The sequence below is a fragment of the Medicago sativa genome, chromosome 3 (genome assembly GCF_051527215.1).
Source record: "Medicago sativa cultivar Bolivia chromosome 3, Bolivia_mono, whole genome shotgun sequence".
Taxonomy (NCBI): Eukaryota; Viridiplantae; Streptophyta; class Magnoliopsida; order Fabales; family Fabaceae; genus Medicago; species Medicago sativa.
In genome coordinates, this window is record NC_140751.1 from 87923471 (window position 1) to 87942611 (window position 19141).

The 19141-nt window shown below is 33.3% G+C and overlaps 1 protein-coding gene across 1 annotated transcript; it reads left to right on the forward strand.

The window, feature by feature from the left end:
- Positions 1–5211: 5211 nt before the first annotated feature.
- LOC146941515 (cytochrome P450 714A1-like) lies at positions 5212–18819 on the forward strand. The gene is made up of 5 exons (XM_085755326.1): positions 5212–5669; positions 14952–15178; positions 16437–16687; positions 17173–17542; positions 18277–18819. The coding sequence occupies exons 1-5, from the start codon at positions 5369–5371 to the stop codon at positions 18700–18702; spliced, it is 1575 nt and encodes a 524-aa protein (XP_085611452.1). The 5' UTR covers positions 5212–5368; the 3' UTR covers positions 18703–18819.
- The last annotated feature ends 322 nt before the right edge of the window (positions 18820–19141 follow it).

The window sequence follows — 19141 nt, forward strand, 5'->3', positions numbered from 1 at the left end:
TTGTGCAAATTTGTTTCACAATAATTATAATTTATTGTAATTTATAATTACTTTATAACAAAGTATACATTAAATGCATTGGCATATTTTTTACCATTAACTCTGCTCATATCTGTTAAGACCTTCTTTCAAGAAAAAAAAAAAATCATTTAAGACCTTAATGCATGATAACTAAGTAGAATAACCATGATTCGAATTCTGTTAAACAGATTAGACCAACCACATGGATTTTACTCGATCAAAAAAATTTAGATGAAGAGATGGTATGATAAGATAAGCTTGGTGGGGAGTTGTTTTAGGAGGAGGCTCCCTGCGTAAGAGGAAAATAGGTTACACTGTACATAAGTCAATTATTTAATAATTGAGGACAAATCTTTCATTTCACTAATAAATATTTTGGTTCTGAGTCACGACACGCCGTCGAGGTGGGTTGTTTCGAGATTTAGCAAAATTATTTGACGTTCATCTTGGAGCCGCGGTGCACATCTATCACCTTCTTCAATGTAATAGTTTGAAGTATTTTTCGTTGAGCATAAAGAGACCTCGAATCCACAATTGTTATGTTGTGAGCCAATCACCAGAGTTACAAAAGACGGAATGAAACAGTAAATGAGCTAGGGTTGTAATAGTGACAGTGACAAAAGCAATGCTCAAACAATCCTTCCTTAGTACAATGATTAAAGAGTTGAGCCTTAATTCCAAATCGAAAGTTGGGGTGGTAGAGGATTCAAGTTAGGGTACAACCTTGGAATTAAAATAGCGGTTGGACAAGTTCTCGTCTTCAATGAGCTAAGTCCAATTTTATAAAATTAAGAATCTTCTAACTATTGTTCTAATCGCTTAGGACAACATCTTGATGGACATTTCGGATCTGAGAGAATGTGTTTTGTGAACTTATCATTCAATAGTTTCTAAAATGTTGAATGATGTTGTCAACTAAAAATTTTACTCTTCAAACGTTTGAAATTTAATAGTACTCATTATTATACTGTTCTTTCTTTTTGGAGGTATTTGAACACGAGTTTTGGTAACATCGCACGGAACCACAAAGATCTACAAGGCAATGGGGGTTCGCACGGAGCTTGAGCACGAGCTAAAAAACTAATAAAAACGCCAAATTAATCCAGTTGGTTGTATATAGATACGATATAAGTGTCATATGTTATGTTCCTTTGTCGTTTCTCTTCATTATGAGGTATGTAATATTTATTTTTTCAATACAAAATTCATTTCTTAATTCACTTTTTGGCTTATTAACTCGTGTCCTTAAGAAAGAAGTTAACATAAAAATTTATCATCATCATCCTCATTATTGAGCTATCCAATGAAGATCACTGATGAAGAACAGTTGTTCGCGGTGTTCTGGTGCGACTGAGATCGAGCCTTCATGGTGGAGGAGAAAGGTGTTTGTAGACACATCAACAATCCAACGTCCAAGTCAATATTTGAGAGAAGTGGTTATGTACGAAAATGTGGTAAAAGTGAATCGTATGTTGAGGGTGACACCGAGTCACCCTTATATAGACGCAAAGAGTGGTAACGACTTTTGTAAAGTGCGGCGCCATCTTAGGGGATCCATAATTGAGATGGCGTGGATGGTGGAGATGAAGTCAGGACGTGCTCTTGTACGGTAATCCGCACAGGGCTTCATGTGTTCCTCCACCGTTTCTATTATTCCTTGTCTTGGGATTTGAATTGTTGGGCCTTACACTATTGGGATTTGGGCTTCTCCCAAGTCATTATTGTTCTCACAACGTAATGGACTTATTTCTTAAAGATGTAGACGATATTTCCGCGAGTGCGTGTGTTTCCCACGAATCATGACACTTGATTTATTGAATAAGTAACACTTGGCTTGCTGCATGCATTTATCTTGACACTTGGCTTGTTCCATGTATTCCACATGAGTCATGACACTTGGTTTATTACATACGTAACACCTAACTTGCTGAATGTATTCCTCTTAACACTTGGTTTGTTGCATGTATTTCTCACGAGTCATGACACTTGTTTTATTGCACGAGCAACACTTGGCTTGTTGCATGTGTTCCTCTTGACACTTATCTTGTTTCATGTATTCCTCATGAGTCATAACACTTGGTTTATTGCATATATGGGAAACACTTGACTTGTTGCTTGTATCCCTCTTAACACTCGACTTGTTTTATGTATTTCTCATGAGTCATGACACTTGGTTTATTGCGTCGGTAACACTTGGCTTGCTGCATGTGTTCCTTTTGACATTTGACTTGTTGCATGCATTCGCTATGAGTCATGACACATGGTTCATTGCTAACACTTAACTTGTTGCATGCGTTACTCTTGACTCTTGAGCTGAATTTTAGGTGCCCGATGGTTAAAAGTAGAGTTGTCATTTTGAGATGCTAAGGTTTTGGCGCCAATGAAGGGCATTTCAGTAAAATAAAATAGGGTTAGCTTATGGTTGCGTAAGGGTTTGGGTGCAGGACTTTCATTACAATTGTATTTATTAAGATTAAGATAAGATTAAAATATCACGCATGTTACATAATGAAAAAATGATCAGACATTTTATTTTGTAAACAAAAATTGATTAAAGATAGTAGTTTTTGGATTATTTCATGCCTTTTGCTATGTCTATATAAAAAAGACTTAATTTTATCATTTCACTAGTGTTTCTCCCAAAACTTCACATCTTATTAATCTAACTAGAATCCAACACATATCACCACCTTCTACTGCACATCACACTCTGCATCATATTTTTCGCAACGACTATATTCATATAAATATTGCTTAGTAACCAATCAATAATCATAAGATATGAGTTGGATAGCTCAACTGATTTACTTTAAGTTAGGGGTTAAAGGAGGTAGATGTCCATATTCAAATCCGAATGAAATAAGGAAATATTAACCTAACAACTAATTACTAATAGGGTTAATATGCCTTTACCCCCCGTAATTTTGGCGAGTTCCGGTTTACCCCCTGTAAAAAAAAAGTTTAGATTACAAGCTTGTAATTTGAAGATTCTTTTGAAATAGACCCTGTAATCTGAAGATTTTTTCGTTTTAGACCCTGAGGCCATCTGATTGTGCAAACATGATGACGTGGCACACTGACTTTATAATTATTTTTGTTTTTAATTTTCATTTATGTTAATTAAAAAATAAAAAAACTGAAAATAAATTTTAAAAATAGAAAATAATTCAGTTTTTTTTTTAAATTTGAAAAATCAGAAACAAATTCAGATTTTTTTTTCGAAAATTTTATTCCAGAATTTTTATAAAATCTTTTTCGAAATTAAAATATTAGAAAAAAATAATTATTTTTTACGAAAATGAAAAATTCTGGAACTTAATGTATTTCAAAATTTTCGAAAATAATTAGAAAAAGTTCAGTTTTTTCTTTCGAAATTAAAAAGTTTGATTTTCATTTTTATACAAAAAATAAAAATTTTGGAAAATATTTTTCGTAGTAAAAAAAATTCCTGAATTTTTTCAAAAAAATAGTTTTCGTAAAATCAAAATTCCTGATATTTTTCTTATTTTTACAATTCTTTTAATTTCAAATTTGTTTTTCTAAATATTTTTTTATTTGAAAAATTAAATTCCAGAATTTTTTATTTTTTTAGAAAATTCGGTTTTATCGAAAATATATTGTTTTTTTATTTTCAAAAATTATTTTTCAGATTTTTAAAATTATTTTTTATTTTCAAAAAATAACCAAGATGCCACGTGTGCTCTTAAAAAAATAAAAAACAAAATTAATTATACAGTCAGCGTGCCATATAATCAGATATGCATAGTCAGCGCGCCACTCAGCATGACACGTTAGCATTTTGTCCAGTCAGATGACCTCAGGGTCTAAAACGAAAGAATCTTAAATTACAGGGTCAGAATCTATTCTTTTTTTACAGGGGATAAACCAGAACTCTTCCAAATTACAGGAGGTAAAGACATATTAACCCTTACTAATATTCTTTGAAAAACGAATTACTAATTTTGTTTGTTTAACAAAAAGATCATAAAACAATAAAAAATTGACGACGTATCTCTCAAATATACTTAGTGAATGTTAAGTTGAGTATAAAATCAATTCTAGAATAAACAATTTCATTTTCTAACTTCATGTAAGAATCAATTTTACTTAAAATCAATCAAATATATGAAATTCAGTTTTTAATTTCTAAAATAGTATTTTTTTTTAGGGAATCTCTAAAATAGTCTTGACATGTAACAAATGAAATCATACACTTGTAAAACTAATGGGGGACCATGGCACCAACTTGTGCCCCCCACTGTGACCCCCCCAATGCATGCCTCATAAAAAACTTGCCTCTATGAGCAGTGTGTGTGGATGATATCCTTTTGAGTTTATGCTTTAATTTAATAAATAACAAATGTTTATCCCATTTACTTTATTTTTTTTATTTTTCATGACATATATCAAGTGGCGGAGCCCTTCATGGGCTGAGGTGGGCCACGGCCCACCCTCAAAAATTAAAAAATCAAAGATTATAGGTCTATTTTGCGAGATTTTATACAATTTTGTGTCGGTTTTAGGTTTCGGTTGATCCAAATTCCCACAAAGTGATGTAGTGGCCCACCCGAAAAATTTAAATAATTCAATTATAGATTTATTTTGCGAGTTTTTATACAATTTTATGTCGGTTTTAGGTTTCGGTGGATCCAAAATCCCGCAAAGTGATGTAGTGGTCCACCCGAAAATTTTAAATAATTCAATTATAGGTCTATTTTGCGAGCTTTTATACAATTTTATGTCGATTTTAGGTTTCGGTTGATCCAAATTACCGCAAAGTAATGTAGTGGCCCACCCGAAAAATTTAAATAATTCAATTATAGGTCTATTTTGTGAGGCTTTAAACAATTTTTCAACGGTTAATTTTATGGCCCACCCTAGCTTTTTTTTCTAACTCCGCCACTGTATATATCCCATTTAGTTATTGGTTATAGATAAGATATGACTAGTCGGTTCATGTAGATAGGGTCTCTGTCTAATATGCACATGAATAAAAACATAATGCTACATTATACACGGATGCATGCTTGCATAAAATATCGGCTCCACATTTTCTTGTCCTTATATCCATATTTTCTTGTGTCTACTTTCGAAGCAAAATGCTTACGTGTCGCAATTACAGAATTTTGCTGGAGTGGAGCCTGCTCTTTCTCTCTCTATATATGCCATATACATATACATGCATATAATAAGTCTATGCAACTGGACAAAATAACCAGCCTTTGCTCTCTGATCATAGAAATAATATAATATATTAATGTCTTCTTGTAGCTAGCTAGCAAGCACTGTATTAGAGTCAAATTAACAAAGAGGATACAGAGAGATAGAGAGTGAAAATTAGGAAGAAATGGAGGAGGTGATATTTTTCGGTATGAAACTAGCATTTTCACTTGCTCTTGTGGGAATTTTGAGCTGGATTTTTTATATTTATGGCACTTTGTGGTATAATTCCCAAAGGGTAAGAAGAAAGCTCAGAATGCAAGGTATTAGAGGGCCTCCACCTTCTTCTTTTCTACATGGGAATCTACCTGATATGCAGAGAATTACATCGCGAGCTAGCAATATTTCCAAAGATAATGATCAATTTCTAGCTTATGATTACTCTGCAGCTTTGTTCCCATATTTTCAACACTGGAGAAAACAATACGGTATATATACCCTTATCTTTTTTCATTCATCTTTTTCCAGTTTCATTATTACTCCCCCGTTTCACAATAATTGTGATTTTACCATTTTTTTTCTCAAAATAATTGGTATCACTTTAGAATACCAATGCAGCATTTATTATTTTCCATTAATATACCCTTATTTATTGAATTTCATCCAACTTAACCACTCCACTAAATACAATTAATAAGGTGTTTTAGTAAACGACACTAATTTTACTATCAAAATCAACCCAACTAATCATTTTCTTAATAACCGTGCAGAAACCTTAAATGACTATAATTTAGAGATGGAGGGAGTAACACCCAACTCATTTCAACTGAGTCATGTTAGATAGAATAGAGTATTGAAGAAAATAATTTATTAATTCATTTGTTAGCACAAGTTAACATGATTGATTAACTTTTCTTCAATGAATTTTTATAATGGTCCGGAGATTTTACATCTACCCTGATATGATAGAGTACTACTTGAATAAGATAAAGTCCGAAAATGTGTTTATGAGTAGGACTTGAGTTAGACAAAGATCCGTTGAACATAGAGTCTAAAATAAATATTTTAAGATTTAAACAACTAAGATATAATTCATTATTTCAATGTTATTATTATGAGTCGTATGACTGAAGATGAAGAATGTAGATTACCTTGAGCATTATTTACATAGTTACATCACACAAACTATTTACATTTCAACTTCGATAGTTAAATTTAAAATACAAAGTTAAAAAATACGAGTTAGTTATTTTCAAGAGAGTGCGTGATTGAGTTAAGATAGGGAATAAATTAGTGGATTCCAAATTATATTGAGAAAAATTGTGGGCGTCCCAACAAGATCGACACCCAAGGGTAAGGGCGCTAAAGTACTCATTTTAGGCTCACCAATATTTTCTTTAGATTTTATAAATAAAAAGACCTCATATTCTAAAAAAAAAAATCTCGTGTATTTAACCTTATTTTAGTTTCCAGTTACTATTTAAAATTATTGGGTCGGCTATGGTCACAGCTCCAAATCTTTTCAAATATCCGCTAGCATCTTAGATAGAATTAGATTTAAGCTGGCTTAATCACTTTTGCGTGATTTTGCAATAGTGTTGCAATTTTTATTAGACGACTTTTGATTGATGACGTTTGTGTATAATGTTTGTCACGTTTGCTTGTTTGTTTGTCAAAAAGGAAAGTACAAGTAGGGGCCAAAACTCTAGTATACAGTTTGAGTTCTACTTTAGACGTGACAACGCTGTCTTTTTGGACATTCCTAGTTGGATTTCGCTAGTGGGAAAGCAGTACAGTTTTATTTCCTACAGTAAAACTTGCCCAGGAATCATCATCTTCATTCTTGTTGACATTGATTTGATTGAGTCTTTCAAAAGTAACAATCCATGGATGGACACAACAAAAGGATCCATATATTCTTCCTAATCTTTTCTTTTTCTTTTTGACTAGTAATAACCCATTCATACACTTTTAACATTTTAATATAACGCATATTGATAATCTTTGAATTATAATAATCATGATTATTTACTAGTTCAATTATTATATTATTTTTATCCGTACTAGTGTCTTGTCTGCCATTAGCTTAGGAACCAAAGAAATTACGATCTCCGTCCCGGTATAATTGACCTACTTTGGTTTTTCACACAGATTAAGAAAAGTGTATAAATAAAGAGGAAAGTGGAATATATTGTATTGGGAATGATAAAAGTAGTATTATTTAGTGTTATATTGTATTGGGAATGATGAAAGTTGTATTGAAAATTGAAATGAGTCAGTTATTTTGGGACACTTTTTTTTAGAAAATGAGTCGGTTATTCCGGGACGGAGGGAGTAACTAATAACTATAAGTTTCTTGACCACTTTCTCCATCTTGGTCATGACAAAAGATACATGTAGATCGACACATGAAACATAATTTGAATAATGACGACAAACTTACTCCCTCCGTTTTAAAATACATGTCCAAGTCAACCACTTCACATATGTCAATGCACAATTTTGACCGTTAATATCTTTAATTATCTAAAGTAAAAAATTATAAAAATTTAATATTTTGAAAATATATGTCGAGACAAATCAAACAATATCTTACATGCTAATATTTGTATTTATACATTAGTAAAAAAAGTATGGTCAAAGTAAGTCAAGTGAATAGTGCACATAGCAAAAAATAGACATGTATTTTGAAACGGAGGGAGTATCTTTCAAAAATAGAATTCAATTCAATGTCCTCCTCCTCGACCATACGATTGAGATGATGTTTTGACTAATGTTCCTTCAATAAATATTAAGGAAAAATATGTATGCCTCAACACTAATCTCATTCATTTTTATCCCCCACGGTGGCTACATTTATCGATGTAGCCCACCATACTTGGACATCATATTATCACCCAAAATCTTAATACAGTAGTGTACAAGTGTTGCATCGTTGTTGTTGACTCACCATTTTATCAGAGAGACTTTCGATAGATATAATGGGTTAGTCACCTTTAATCAAACCTTTGACTCTATAACAGAGTTGGATTATTTGGAGAGTCTTTGGAGGATCACTGTATTGGGTTAAAACACAATCACATAACACTATGTTTGGCAAAGAGAAGAAATTTGGAAGAGAGAAAGAGGTGAGAGAGAGAATGAGAAGAGAGAAATATGTAAGAAATAGAGTAGATTTAAGAGGTTGTTTGGTATAAAAGAAAGATGAGAGAAATAGAAGAGAGAGAAGTGTAAACCTCCTCTCTCTCTTGTTTGGTTGAGTAGAAAGTGAGAAGAGAGAAATGACAATATTTTAGACATTGACAAAAATAGCCTTGTTATAATGAAACAATTTAACACTTTTTTTTTTTTTTGACAAAACAATTTAACACTCTTATTACCAAAACTTGAATTGCTACAAAATACTACAAAAGCTCATTATTTTAATTTTGGGTGAGATCCTGCTCTCGTTAAATTTTTTTAAACAATCAAAATTTAGTGATTTTTTTTAATAACCAAAACTTTTTTTTTATCATTGTATCTTGTAGAAGAAGTACACAAACACAATAAAAAGTGAATTTCAACAACATAATAATAGGAAATAAGGCTAAATAGTGTAAGATATGACCAGGGGCGGATCCAGACTTTAGATATATGTGGAGCTAAAATTTCAAAAAAACAATAATGCAAAATTTATTCACGTCGAGTTATACTAAAACCGTACCACTCGCGGATTATCACTGAAATATATTGCTTATTTTTTTAAGTAGCTGAGCATGCCTTTTTTTTTAAGTAGTTGAGCATGCTTTTTTATTTAAGTAGTTGAGCATGATTTTTTTTTGTATAGTTGAGCATGTTATAAACCGTAGTAGAATCATCTACCCTTGGATTTTTACGAGGGTATTAGAGCATATTTCAAAAACCTGGGAGAAAAAGTCTATATCACTCAATATTTCAATCCACAATTCTCTTGAAGCTATTCATAAAGTGAGTAAGCACTTTCATTAATAATGATAATTTAGTTGGTTATGTATGCAATGCTGCATCAGCATTATACAAAAATTAGGACACTGCTTTATTTAAAAAATGTCTTCGTCTTTCCTCTTTGAAAAATGCTTTCACGAAGGATTTAATAGTACCTTATATAAGCTTGAAGGTCCAAAACAATTGCCTCATACAAAGAAAAAAAAAGAAAAGGAAAAGAAAAAGAATAAGAACTAACAATATTATGTATCTCTGAGATATTAGTCACCTGCATAGGTGCACCCAAATACAAAATTAACAATATGAAAACAATACTGACTATTAGAATACCTTTTAGATTTACTAAGTGCATCAGGAAAATTGATCCTACTACAAGAAATAAACTCTTTATTTTGGCACAATAAATTATGCTTTTGACTACAGAAAGTTTAGAGCGATAAAACACGCCCTATTTCTATAGGCGGAACACCGTAAATAATCAAAAAGGAACAAAAATCCGGTGCCATAAAAAGGCTTTGGCAATACGCTAAAACCCAATCAATTATGATGCAAGGATATAAAAAGGTCTGTTAGATTAAAACAAAAGCTTAACAGCTGGTCCCTTAGAAACTAAAACCATGCATACCCCTGCCTCACAAAAATGCACCAACGCAATTCCTAAAAACACCAACAGAGCTGCCACACACACAACATATCAGCTCTGCTAAAAAACCAGGAACTCCACCAAAGTAGCAACAGCATTGTAACAGTATCGAACCAGCATTGTAACATAATAGAACCTGTACAAAACCGCTAAACTACAACGAAAAATACAGATACTCAACAACCAAAACACTTATGGCATCTTGGATTGTTTAACTTGTCATAAACTTCATACACATAACACTAAAAAAGAGGTGTATAATAAGAAAACTACCTTCTCAAAATGATAATTGAATTTCCATAAGTCACTTAAACCATAAGAAATGCCATAGTTGGCCTAACACAAAATCATTATATCATCTATTGTCAATTGCCTAAAGTGGCAACTACATATTGCCTATTTTTTCCCTACTGCATGTTTCATGCCAAAATACTTGCCATGTTACAAGGCATAATTATAGGCACCAAATGTGTCCTCATTACATATACACAAAAGAGTCATATACATGACACAAAAAGACACAAAATAACATCAGTGGTAGAAATTAGCATCCATCATTTGTAAGAGAACCTGTAAGCGCATGTCAGTGGGCACACCAAAAATCAGCTCCTTCTTTTTGTTATCATTGCAAAGAACTTCATAGCACTTTAAACGAAATTGTGACAGCAGATCCAACTCATCAAGCATATTCCATACATCTGCTCCTGTATACACTCGAGGTCTACAATTTTGCAAGATTTCGTTGCGTTTCTCAATAGCTGCAACTTGTCGTGCAGATATTTCTATTTGTTGTTTAGCCACATCATGCAATTGATCAGAAATTGAATTACCTTTGTTCAAAGCATCAGCCATGAGTCCAATGCCACTCGTCATTCTATCCAATTGAGCCTCCACAAAATCATTCATTGGAGCCTTACGCTTTGTTCCGCGAGAACCAGATGTTCCTGTGGAATGATGTGATTTCCCATATGTTGGACTGTATGAGTCAACAATGGGTTCTTCTTGCCCTTCATCTAATATATCAGCACGCTGGTCAGTCATGTAAGTATCATCAGCTGGGTCATTCAGATCAACGTTTTCCTTTTCTTTTTCTTTTTCCTTTTCCCTTTCCTTCTCCAACTGATTGTGTCTCATTTTATTAGTCTTAGATGTTTTTCCCGCTGCTCGGTCTTCCGCAAAAAGAACCTTCAGAACATCATAATGCTTAACTTGCATGGTTTGCCACTTAGCAACATGTGGTTTTACCTATCATCAAACACACACTATAAGTTAGCAAATCAAGCATAATATACATTGTGTATTTCTAGGAAATAAAATGAAGGACACCACAATTAATAAATGAAAAAAAAAACTCACTCTTATAAGTTCTTGCCAAACTGGTTCCTCAGCCGTAAACCTCCTAGTTGTTGAATTCCATCCAAATCCGCTTAAGCTATCAAATAGATCATACGCTTCACCAAAACGATCTTTCAAAGTTTTCATTCTATTTTTTATGTGTTGTTTTGTTATGGTTGGATCAATGTTAGTCCGTAAAACAGCTACGACATTCAAGTATGCTTCAGATGAAAATGAACCATCATGCCTATTCCCTTTATGGACCTCTTCCATCAAAGCATTCAATAATATTTGATCCATATCATCAGTCCACCTTAAGACGTCCTTAGAAGCTTGTTTAGGTTCTACATTTTGACCTTTATCCTTTGCCATTTTTCAACCTATAAATGCATTTAGTTTCAACAGAAACAAGATACCACAATGCATATCACATTAATTAACAGAAACAAATACATGACAGATGAAACAAGATTATAATCGAAATATTTATCAATTGAAACAAGTACATGACAACAAATAAAACATTTGAACTAAATTAACAGAAAAACATAATTATAATCTACATTAACATTAACCAATAAACTACATTATCTCATGACACAACTACATTAAGCTCCATACAGGTTCCACATTTCAGTTGTAATAGCTTCCCTAAGAAGCAATCCTAGTCGGTAGTCTTCATCATGCTGTTGTGGTTGGGATCTATCTATGTCATTTTGAAGCAGTTCATGATCAACCTCAGCAATTAGTGCTTCATCAATGTCCACTCCCATTAAAAAGTTATGAAGTATACAACAAGCAAATACTATGTCTATCATTACTTCAAATGAATAATGCGGTTCAGTGCCACTAGCTATAATTGGAAATCTTTTTTTTAACACACCAAAAGTTCTCTCAATGACGTTCCGAAGTGAAGAGTGTCGAAGGTTGAATAACTCTCGGGGATTTTGTGGTCCACGAGAGGAATACTCTTTCAAGTGATAACGAACTCCTCTATATGGAGTTAGTAACCCTTGTTTAAGCATAAATCCCGCATCCCCAAGATAAAACTTTCCTACAAAATTTTATAAAATATATATTATAACTCAATGTTTTCGAAATAAGTTCAATGTGCATTTTTTTAATAAAAGTATATTATATTAACCTTTCCACTTACCTTCAGGAATTATTAAAGGGTCTTCTTTAGTTAAAGCATCTTTTAATATTCTAGAGTCAGATGCTGTTCCTTCCCACCCGGCTAACACGTAAGTGAATTTCATGTCGAAATTACATGCAGCTAATACATTTTGAGTGGGGTGCTCTTTTCTTCCACGAAAACGAGGGGCTTCTGCCCTTGGGACCTTCACTCGAATGTGTGTGCCATCTATAGCTCCAATGCAATCCTTATTTCATAGATGATTTCGTTAGTTGTATAAGGGATATACTTAAAGGTTGAAAATAATTATGACTAAATAAAAAATGAAGATGCCTTAAAAAAATATAATGGTACCTTAAAAAATGGATAAAATCTGCTATTGTTTAGTATTTGTGGTGGGACATCGGCACCTGATGGTTGGACTATAAATTCTTCCCCTAACGCAAGTATGGCATGCAACACAGTGTGAAAGTGACGACTGACAGTCTCTCCCGAACGATAAAAGAAGAAAGATACAGTACGATTTTTAACATTATGTCCTACAATATGTAAGAATTTTGCCACTTGCTCTTCTACAGTAGACTTTATAGTATCCTTTACTATACCCGTACCTCTTAGTTTTAGACACAGCTGCATGAATGCTTCAGGCCCCATTCGTATGATGTCCCAACACTTATCTGTGTGCACTAGATAACTCATTAACTCGCAACGTCTACGCTCACTTTGTGGAGAATAGGTGACTCGACTATGCATACATGTTGATAAGATTTGATTCAAATACAATGCATGGACAGCGTGACACAATAAGACAACAGAACCAATATGTTGCCTCCTTTCCATCTCTTTTTTAGCATGATTTATAACTAGCATTTGAATAGACATTCCAACATCAACCATTTCATCTTCATCCAAGTCCACTTCATCTATTATTTCAATTCGTTCATCATTGCTTACGTCTTCAACACTATCTAGATTTGACATTACCTCCACGACAATATGACGCTCTCAAAGACTTCCCACATGGAGCACAAATGAGCAATTGAATAAATGTTCCAATTCATAGTATATAAAAAGGAAATGACATATATATACTCTTAAGTTTTTATTGTAAATACAATACAAATTATGAAACAATTACTAAGATTAATATATAGAAATCCCAAAACCTTTTCTTTTAACATCATAGATTTATTAAGGCCTCATGAACACAAGACATGATCAAATAGCAAAAGGAATCAAAAATAGTACAGAGACAAAACAAGGCAGGGGCGCAACCCATTGAAAACAAAGTTATAAACACAATTGCTGCCATATTAATGACAGATACATAGAACTATAACTAAACACCATATAACAACCAAAACCTGCCTTCATGACCTAATACATCTATTAAGACAAAATTTAAATTAGTCTTCCTATTATGATAGGTGGCGTGTCAAGAATAAACACTTGTGTTCTTTCTATGGATCGGGAAATTTTGTACAGATGCAAAATTTCAGAAGGAAAATGGTGATAATTTCCCTTGTGTCAGTCGTCCAGTGAAATGCGTATAGGACGAAAACTGTACAAGTAAACCAAAAACATATACTACCCTTCAAACCCCTTAGGCTGAAACTATCTAGAAATCCCAAAAGAATAAGAAAAACAGGAACAGTAGCACGTAAAATTGCTTCCAACAGATTGATTTAATTAAGCTGCAACAATGGAACAGTTCTCAACAATTGACATTGAAATGAACAGCAGCAATGAACTAATTATACGGTGCCAACAAGAATTAATAATTGCCAAATAAATGGAAAAAAGGAAACTAAAACTAAGACAGCAATAGCAGCGTGAATCAAAATGGAAAATAAAGGCAAACTAGAATTGAATCTCTGGAATTTGTATAATATGGTGCCGTAATACGAAAACTACTGGAATTCGATATCAACAGCATGTAGCTATCCAAACTAAGAGGGGCTATATTCACAAAGGAAAACATCATAAAAAAAGTTTCAAAAATTTGACAAACACACTACATCCATTGTACTGCATGCCCTTTTATATAAGATCAACAACATTTATTGACAGATTCATCTATATTGAACAGAGAAAAACACATTAAAAAGATTGATTTAATACATCCATACCTATGATTTGTAATTTCCAGATCTAGTCTTGATGTGGTACTGTAGAGATCTAAGAAGGATAGAACAAGAGAAGTTGCAGGTCCATCACCACACTTTAGAGGATGAATGAGGAAGATAATAATGACCCAAAGGAATAAAAAGGTGGGAGGAGAGGAAGCGCGGCAACTCTCCCGCGAAAACCAAAAAGAAAAGGGCAAAAAGGGGATAAAAAAATGAGCAGTGTCTTTCTCTCCACTTTCTTCGCTGTTGAGAGAAGAAAGAGATTTTGAGTGGGGCCCACGCTGCAGTCTTCTCTCTTCTCTTTTTCTCTGCTCACCAAACAAAAGAAATTCAGTGTCTCTCTTCTATTTCTCTCTTCTTTAACTCTCTCCTTCTTATTTCTCTCCAACCAAACAGAGTGTAAATGACTTAGACACACATCTTCACAAAAAAAAAAAAAAAAAACCCTTAAAAAATTAGGTAAACAAGTCTTCTCTACCGCTCAAACCTGATATACCAACAAAAATAATAGTCTTCTAGTCTTTAAGTAACATAAATTTGGTTCATGATCTGTTTCTATTTGCAGGTCTAGTGTACACTTACTCCACAGGGATGAAGCAACATTTATATGTGAACGAACCGGATCTAGTGAGAGAAATGAACCAGTGTATCACTTTGAATTTGGGCAAACCTTCTTATATAACCAACAAACTTTCGCCAATGCTTGGCAATGGCATTTTAAGAGCCAATGGCCATAGTTGGGCACAACAGAGGAAACTTGTTGCAGCTGAGTTCTTCATGGACAAAGTTAAGGTATTATGATATGTCCTCTCGTTATCTCACCCTTGTCAACATATTGTTGTATTTTTGGAATGATTAATATTCACAACTATAAGAGATTTTTATGCAATCTTTATGTTATTTGACTTTTTTCAAAAAGAAATTCTTTTATACAAAAAGAACTTGCATGTACGTAGAACCCATACTCTTGACAATCCTTTTATGAAAATTACAATTAAATAAGTTTAGCCACACAATTAACATTATAATTCCTTTTAAAAAAATTAACATTATAATTAATTTTAAATTCTTAATCATTTTTGTATATTGACTTATTTATCTTAGATAAGTACATTTATAATAACGTGTCATTGATGTCCAAGATGCGTCAATTAAGCTGTTTAACGTAACCTCAAGACACATAAGACAATGGTAAAATGGTCATTAATGTTTATTTATAACAATTTTTCCTTCCCCATTTTTTTTAAAAGTTGAAAAAAGTCAAATAACAATTGTTACCACTCTTATGAGTTTCAAGACTTGGCTCAACTAAATTTATTTAGGAAGAAAAATGGGGGAGTCGGTGTGCTCCTAATTGAGGGTATGAACTACAAGATGACGAACTAAAGTTTGAATCTTGAATGGAAGAGGTATTCGTATTTAATATTGGATAATGCCTCGAATATGATTACTTCAAGGGGAGGGAATCTACGGAAACAAAAAAATTCATGTTGGGGGGACATTAATCATCAACTTCGTTATCATTTCACTCCTTGATTCCTTCACTCCAATTGCCAAATCAACTTATTCAACTTTATATCTCATTCTTTGATTAATTAGCACTATACTATCATGAATTTCGAGACAAATTTATTCTTTAAACAATACCAATATATTTTTTTCCTGAAAAAATGACAACAATTTTCTGTCTTCTATTTAGCCTGCTATCTATATACTATCTAGTACTAAAAGAGCCTACTAGTAGAGTAGTTATACAGTATATGGACAAATCATATTGGAGCTGGATAGCAATATCTTCAATCTATATGCAATTAGCCCCACAAGATAAGAGAAGATAAAGCTTATCATGTCCCATGATCATGACTGGTCTATGGAATTAAATTTTTAATTAAAACAAAAATAAGTTAAAAAGTGGAAAGGGATGTCCCTCCACCATAACCTGTTTGCTTCCGGTTTGAGGAAAGAACACCACTTCAGTTGCACAGTATTATATGTGTTAGTTTTTTTCTGGCTAAGATAAATAAATTATGTTTGGATGGTATTGTGGCAGGGCATGGTGGGCCTTATGATAGAGGCAGCACAGCCATTACTATTAAAATGGGAACAAATTATTGAGGACCAAGGAGGTGCAAAAGCTGAAGTTAAAGTTGATGCTGATTTGAGGGGCTTTTCAGCTGATGTTATTTCAAGGGTTTGTTTTGGACATTCTTATTCCAAAGGAAAGGAAGTTTTCTTAAAGCTTAGAAGCATCCAAAAGATCATGTCCAACCATGGCTTCCTTTTTCGCCAGAGCGGCTTCCTGTAAGCCAGTATTATATTTCAATTACACTTGATCACAATTTGTTTTTCAATATACATCTGAAAATAGTTGTTAATGAGTTCAAAAATGTTCCTCTGTGGCACATATTCTTTTTTACAGGGACTGTGACACTTCTATAATTAACAAATGAAAATCATGTGATTAGCCTTATTTGATTTCTAACAGTATACAAAGGCATTATTAAATTTAGTGGTAATTATGAGTCCAACCACTAGACTACTTGACCAATGACAAAAAAAAAAAAATATAGTGGTAATTAAGAGCATTAGTCCTACTCCTACATCTGAGTTTCTGTGTACCGGACAATGCACATGTAATCTACTATCAGTCTTGATCATAATAGTATACAATTAAACTTCTTACTAGCTTGTTATAAAATGTTTATAACCTTAGGTGTTGTTCTCAAGTAATAAAAGGAATTGTATGTGTGTTTAATTAGAAAACTATTGATAATTAATGGCTGCAGGGAGAAACTGAAATTTCGAACAAAGAAGCAAGATGAAATAAGCAGTTTGGAGAGCGAGATAGAGTCGCTGATATGGGAGTTAGTGGAGGAGCGAAAACGAGAATGCTCATCAGAAAAGGATTTGATGCAGTTACTGCTGGAAGCAGCCATGAGTGATCAAAGTCTGGGGAAGGATTTCTCAAAGCAATTCATTGTGGATAACTGTAAAAACATATACTTTGCCGGTCATGAAACTACTGCTGTTGCAGCTTCTTGGAGTTTGATGCTTCTTGCTTTATATCCTGAATGGCAAGATCGTATTAGGACAGAGGTTGCTCAACATTGCCCCAATGGCATACCTGATGCAGATTCTCTCCCTCTTTTGAAAACGGTACGGTGCACCCAATTTGATTTGTCAAACACACACACACACACACATATATATAGATATTAATACGGCTAGAGACTTTATTGTCACAAAAAATTAGTAGTTGGTCAAAGGAATTAGTTGTGTATTCCGGTATGCTTATAGCATAATTAGTTTCAGCCTCGCAGGTATTAGGACTGGCTTTGTAAGCTATTTTTATTCGCTCTGTGAAACACTTTGGTCCTGTTTGAATAAATAAGTGCTTATATCGTAAATACTTATGTGTAATCTATTTCTACTGCAAAAGATCAAATAAATTTGAACTGTTTTCACATAAGTTAAAAGTTATTTTCATACGCTATTTTCAAAAGCTTATGGAAATAAGATGAAAACAACTTACGAACATGTCATACGTTGTTTTCCCTCAAAAAAAATGTCATAAGTTGTTTACATAAATTCTTCTAAATAATATCGCAAGTGTTTATGATAGTATGTAAACTTAAATAGTCTATAATCCAAACAGACTCTTAAACAAGTGCATATATTGTGAAACTTACATAGAGCTAATAGAAATAATTTGTTACATGACCATAAGAACACAATGCATTTCCAATATTAGTTCTGCCTTATGGTTATGCCCTAACCCTAAGCTATTTTTATAAGCTCTGTGAAACACTTGAACATCTGCATATATCATTAGACCCTTAATTGATTTTGGCATTTGGACAATTTACGGACCATTAGATTACTGCTTACAGGTGACCATGGTGATTCAAGAAGTACTAAGATTATACCCACCAGCAGCCTTTGTGTCAAGGGAGGCATATGAAGATATCCAAATTGGAAACCTGAATGTTCCAAAAGGTGTTTGTTTATGGACTCTAATCCCAACTTTGCACAGAGATCCTGAAATTTGGGGACCAGATTCCAATGAATTCAAACCAGAAAGGTTCAGTGAGGGTGTCTCTAAGGCTATCAAGTTTCCACAAGCATATGTGCCATTTGGGATCGGCACTCGGTTGTGCGTGGGGAAGAACTTTGCAATGGTTGAACTAAAGGTTGTGCTAGCCCTTATTGTCTCCAAGTTCTGCTTCTCTTTGTCTCCTAGTTATAAGCATTCTCCTGCATATAATATGATTGTAGAGCCAGGACATGGTGTGTATCTTCTCATTCAGAAGAACTGATGAAACCAATTCATCGACTTTAATGCGCAAGCATTTGATTTCCTTTGGCCTATGTTTGTGTACATGTTAATGTTTAATGGTTTTTCATTATAAAAAGAGTTTCTCCCTTTGCTATAATTCTTTTTCCATTAGATAAATGTTTTTTTTTTGGTCTTTAGATGGATATATGTTACGGTAAATAGAACATCTAGGACCGTTGCCAATGGTATACAACATCGGAGATCTTTGTCGTACTTAGGTTAAGTGTTTTGTGTTTAGGTCAAATGGATTGCCCTCTCTTTTTTCTTCTTGGTCCCTCCTTTTATAATGTTCATTCAGAGCAATAGGATGATGGACTGAATATACAAATAACAGGTCAAGCACTATTGGACGAGGAATGTTGCTCTTTTACCCCCTAATTCCTCATAAATTATGAAAACAACTTTCGTAGTAATCTACC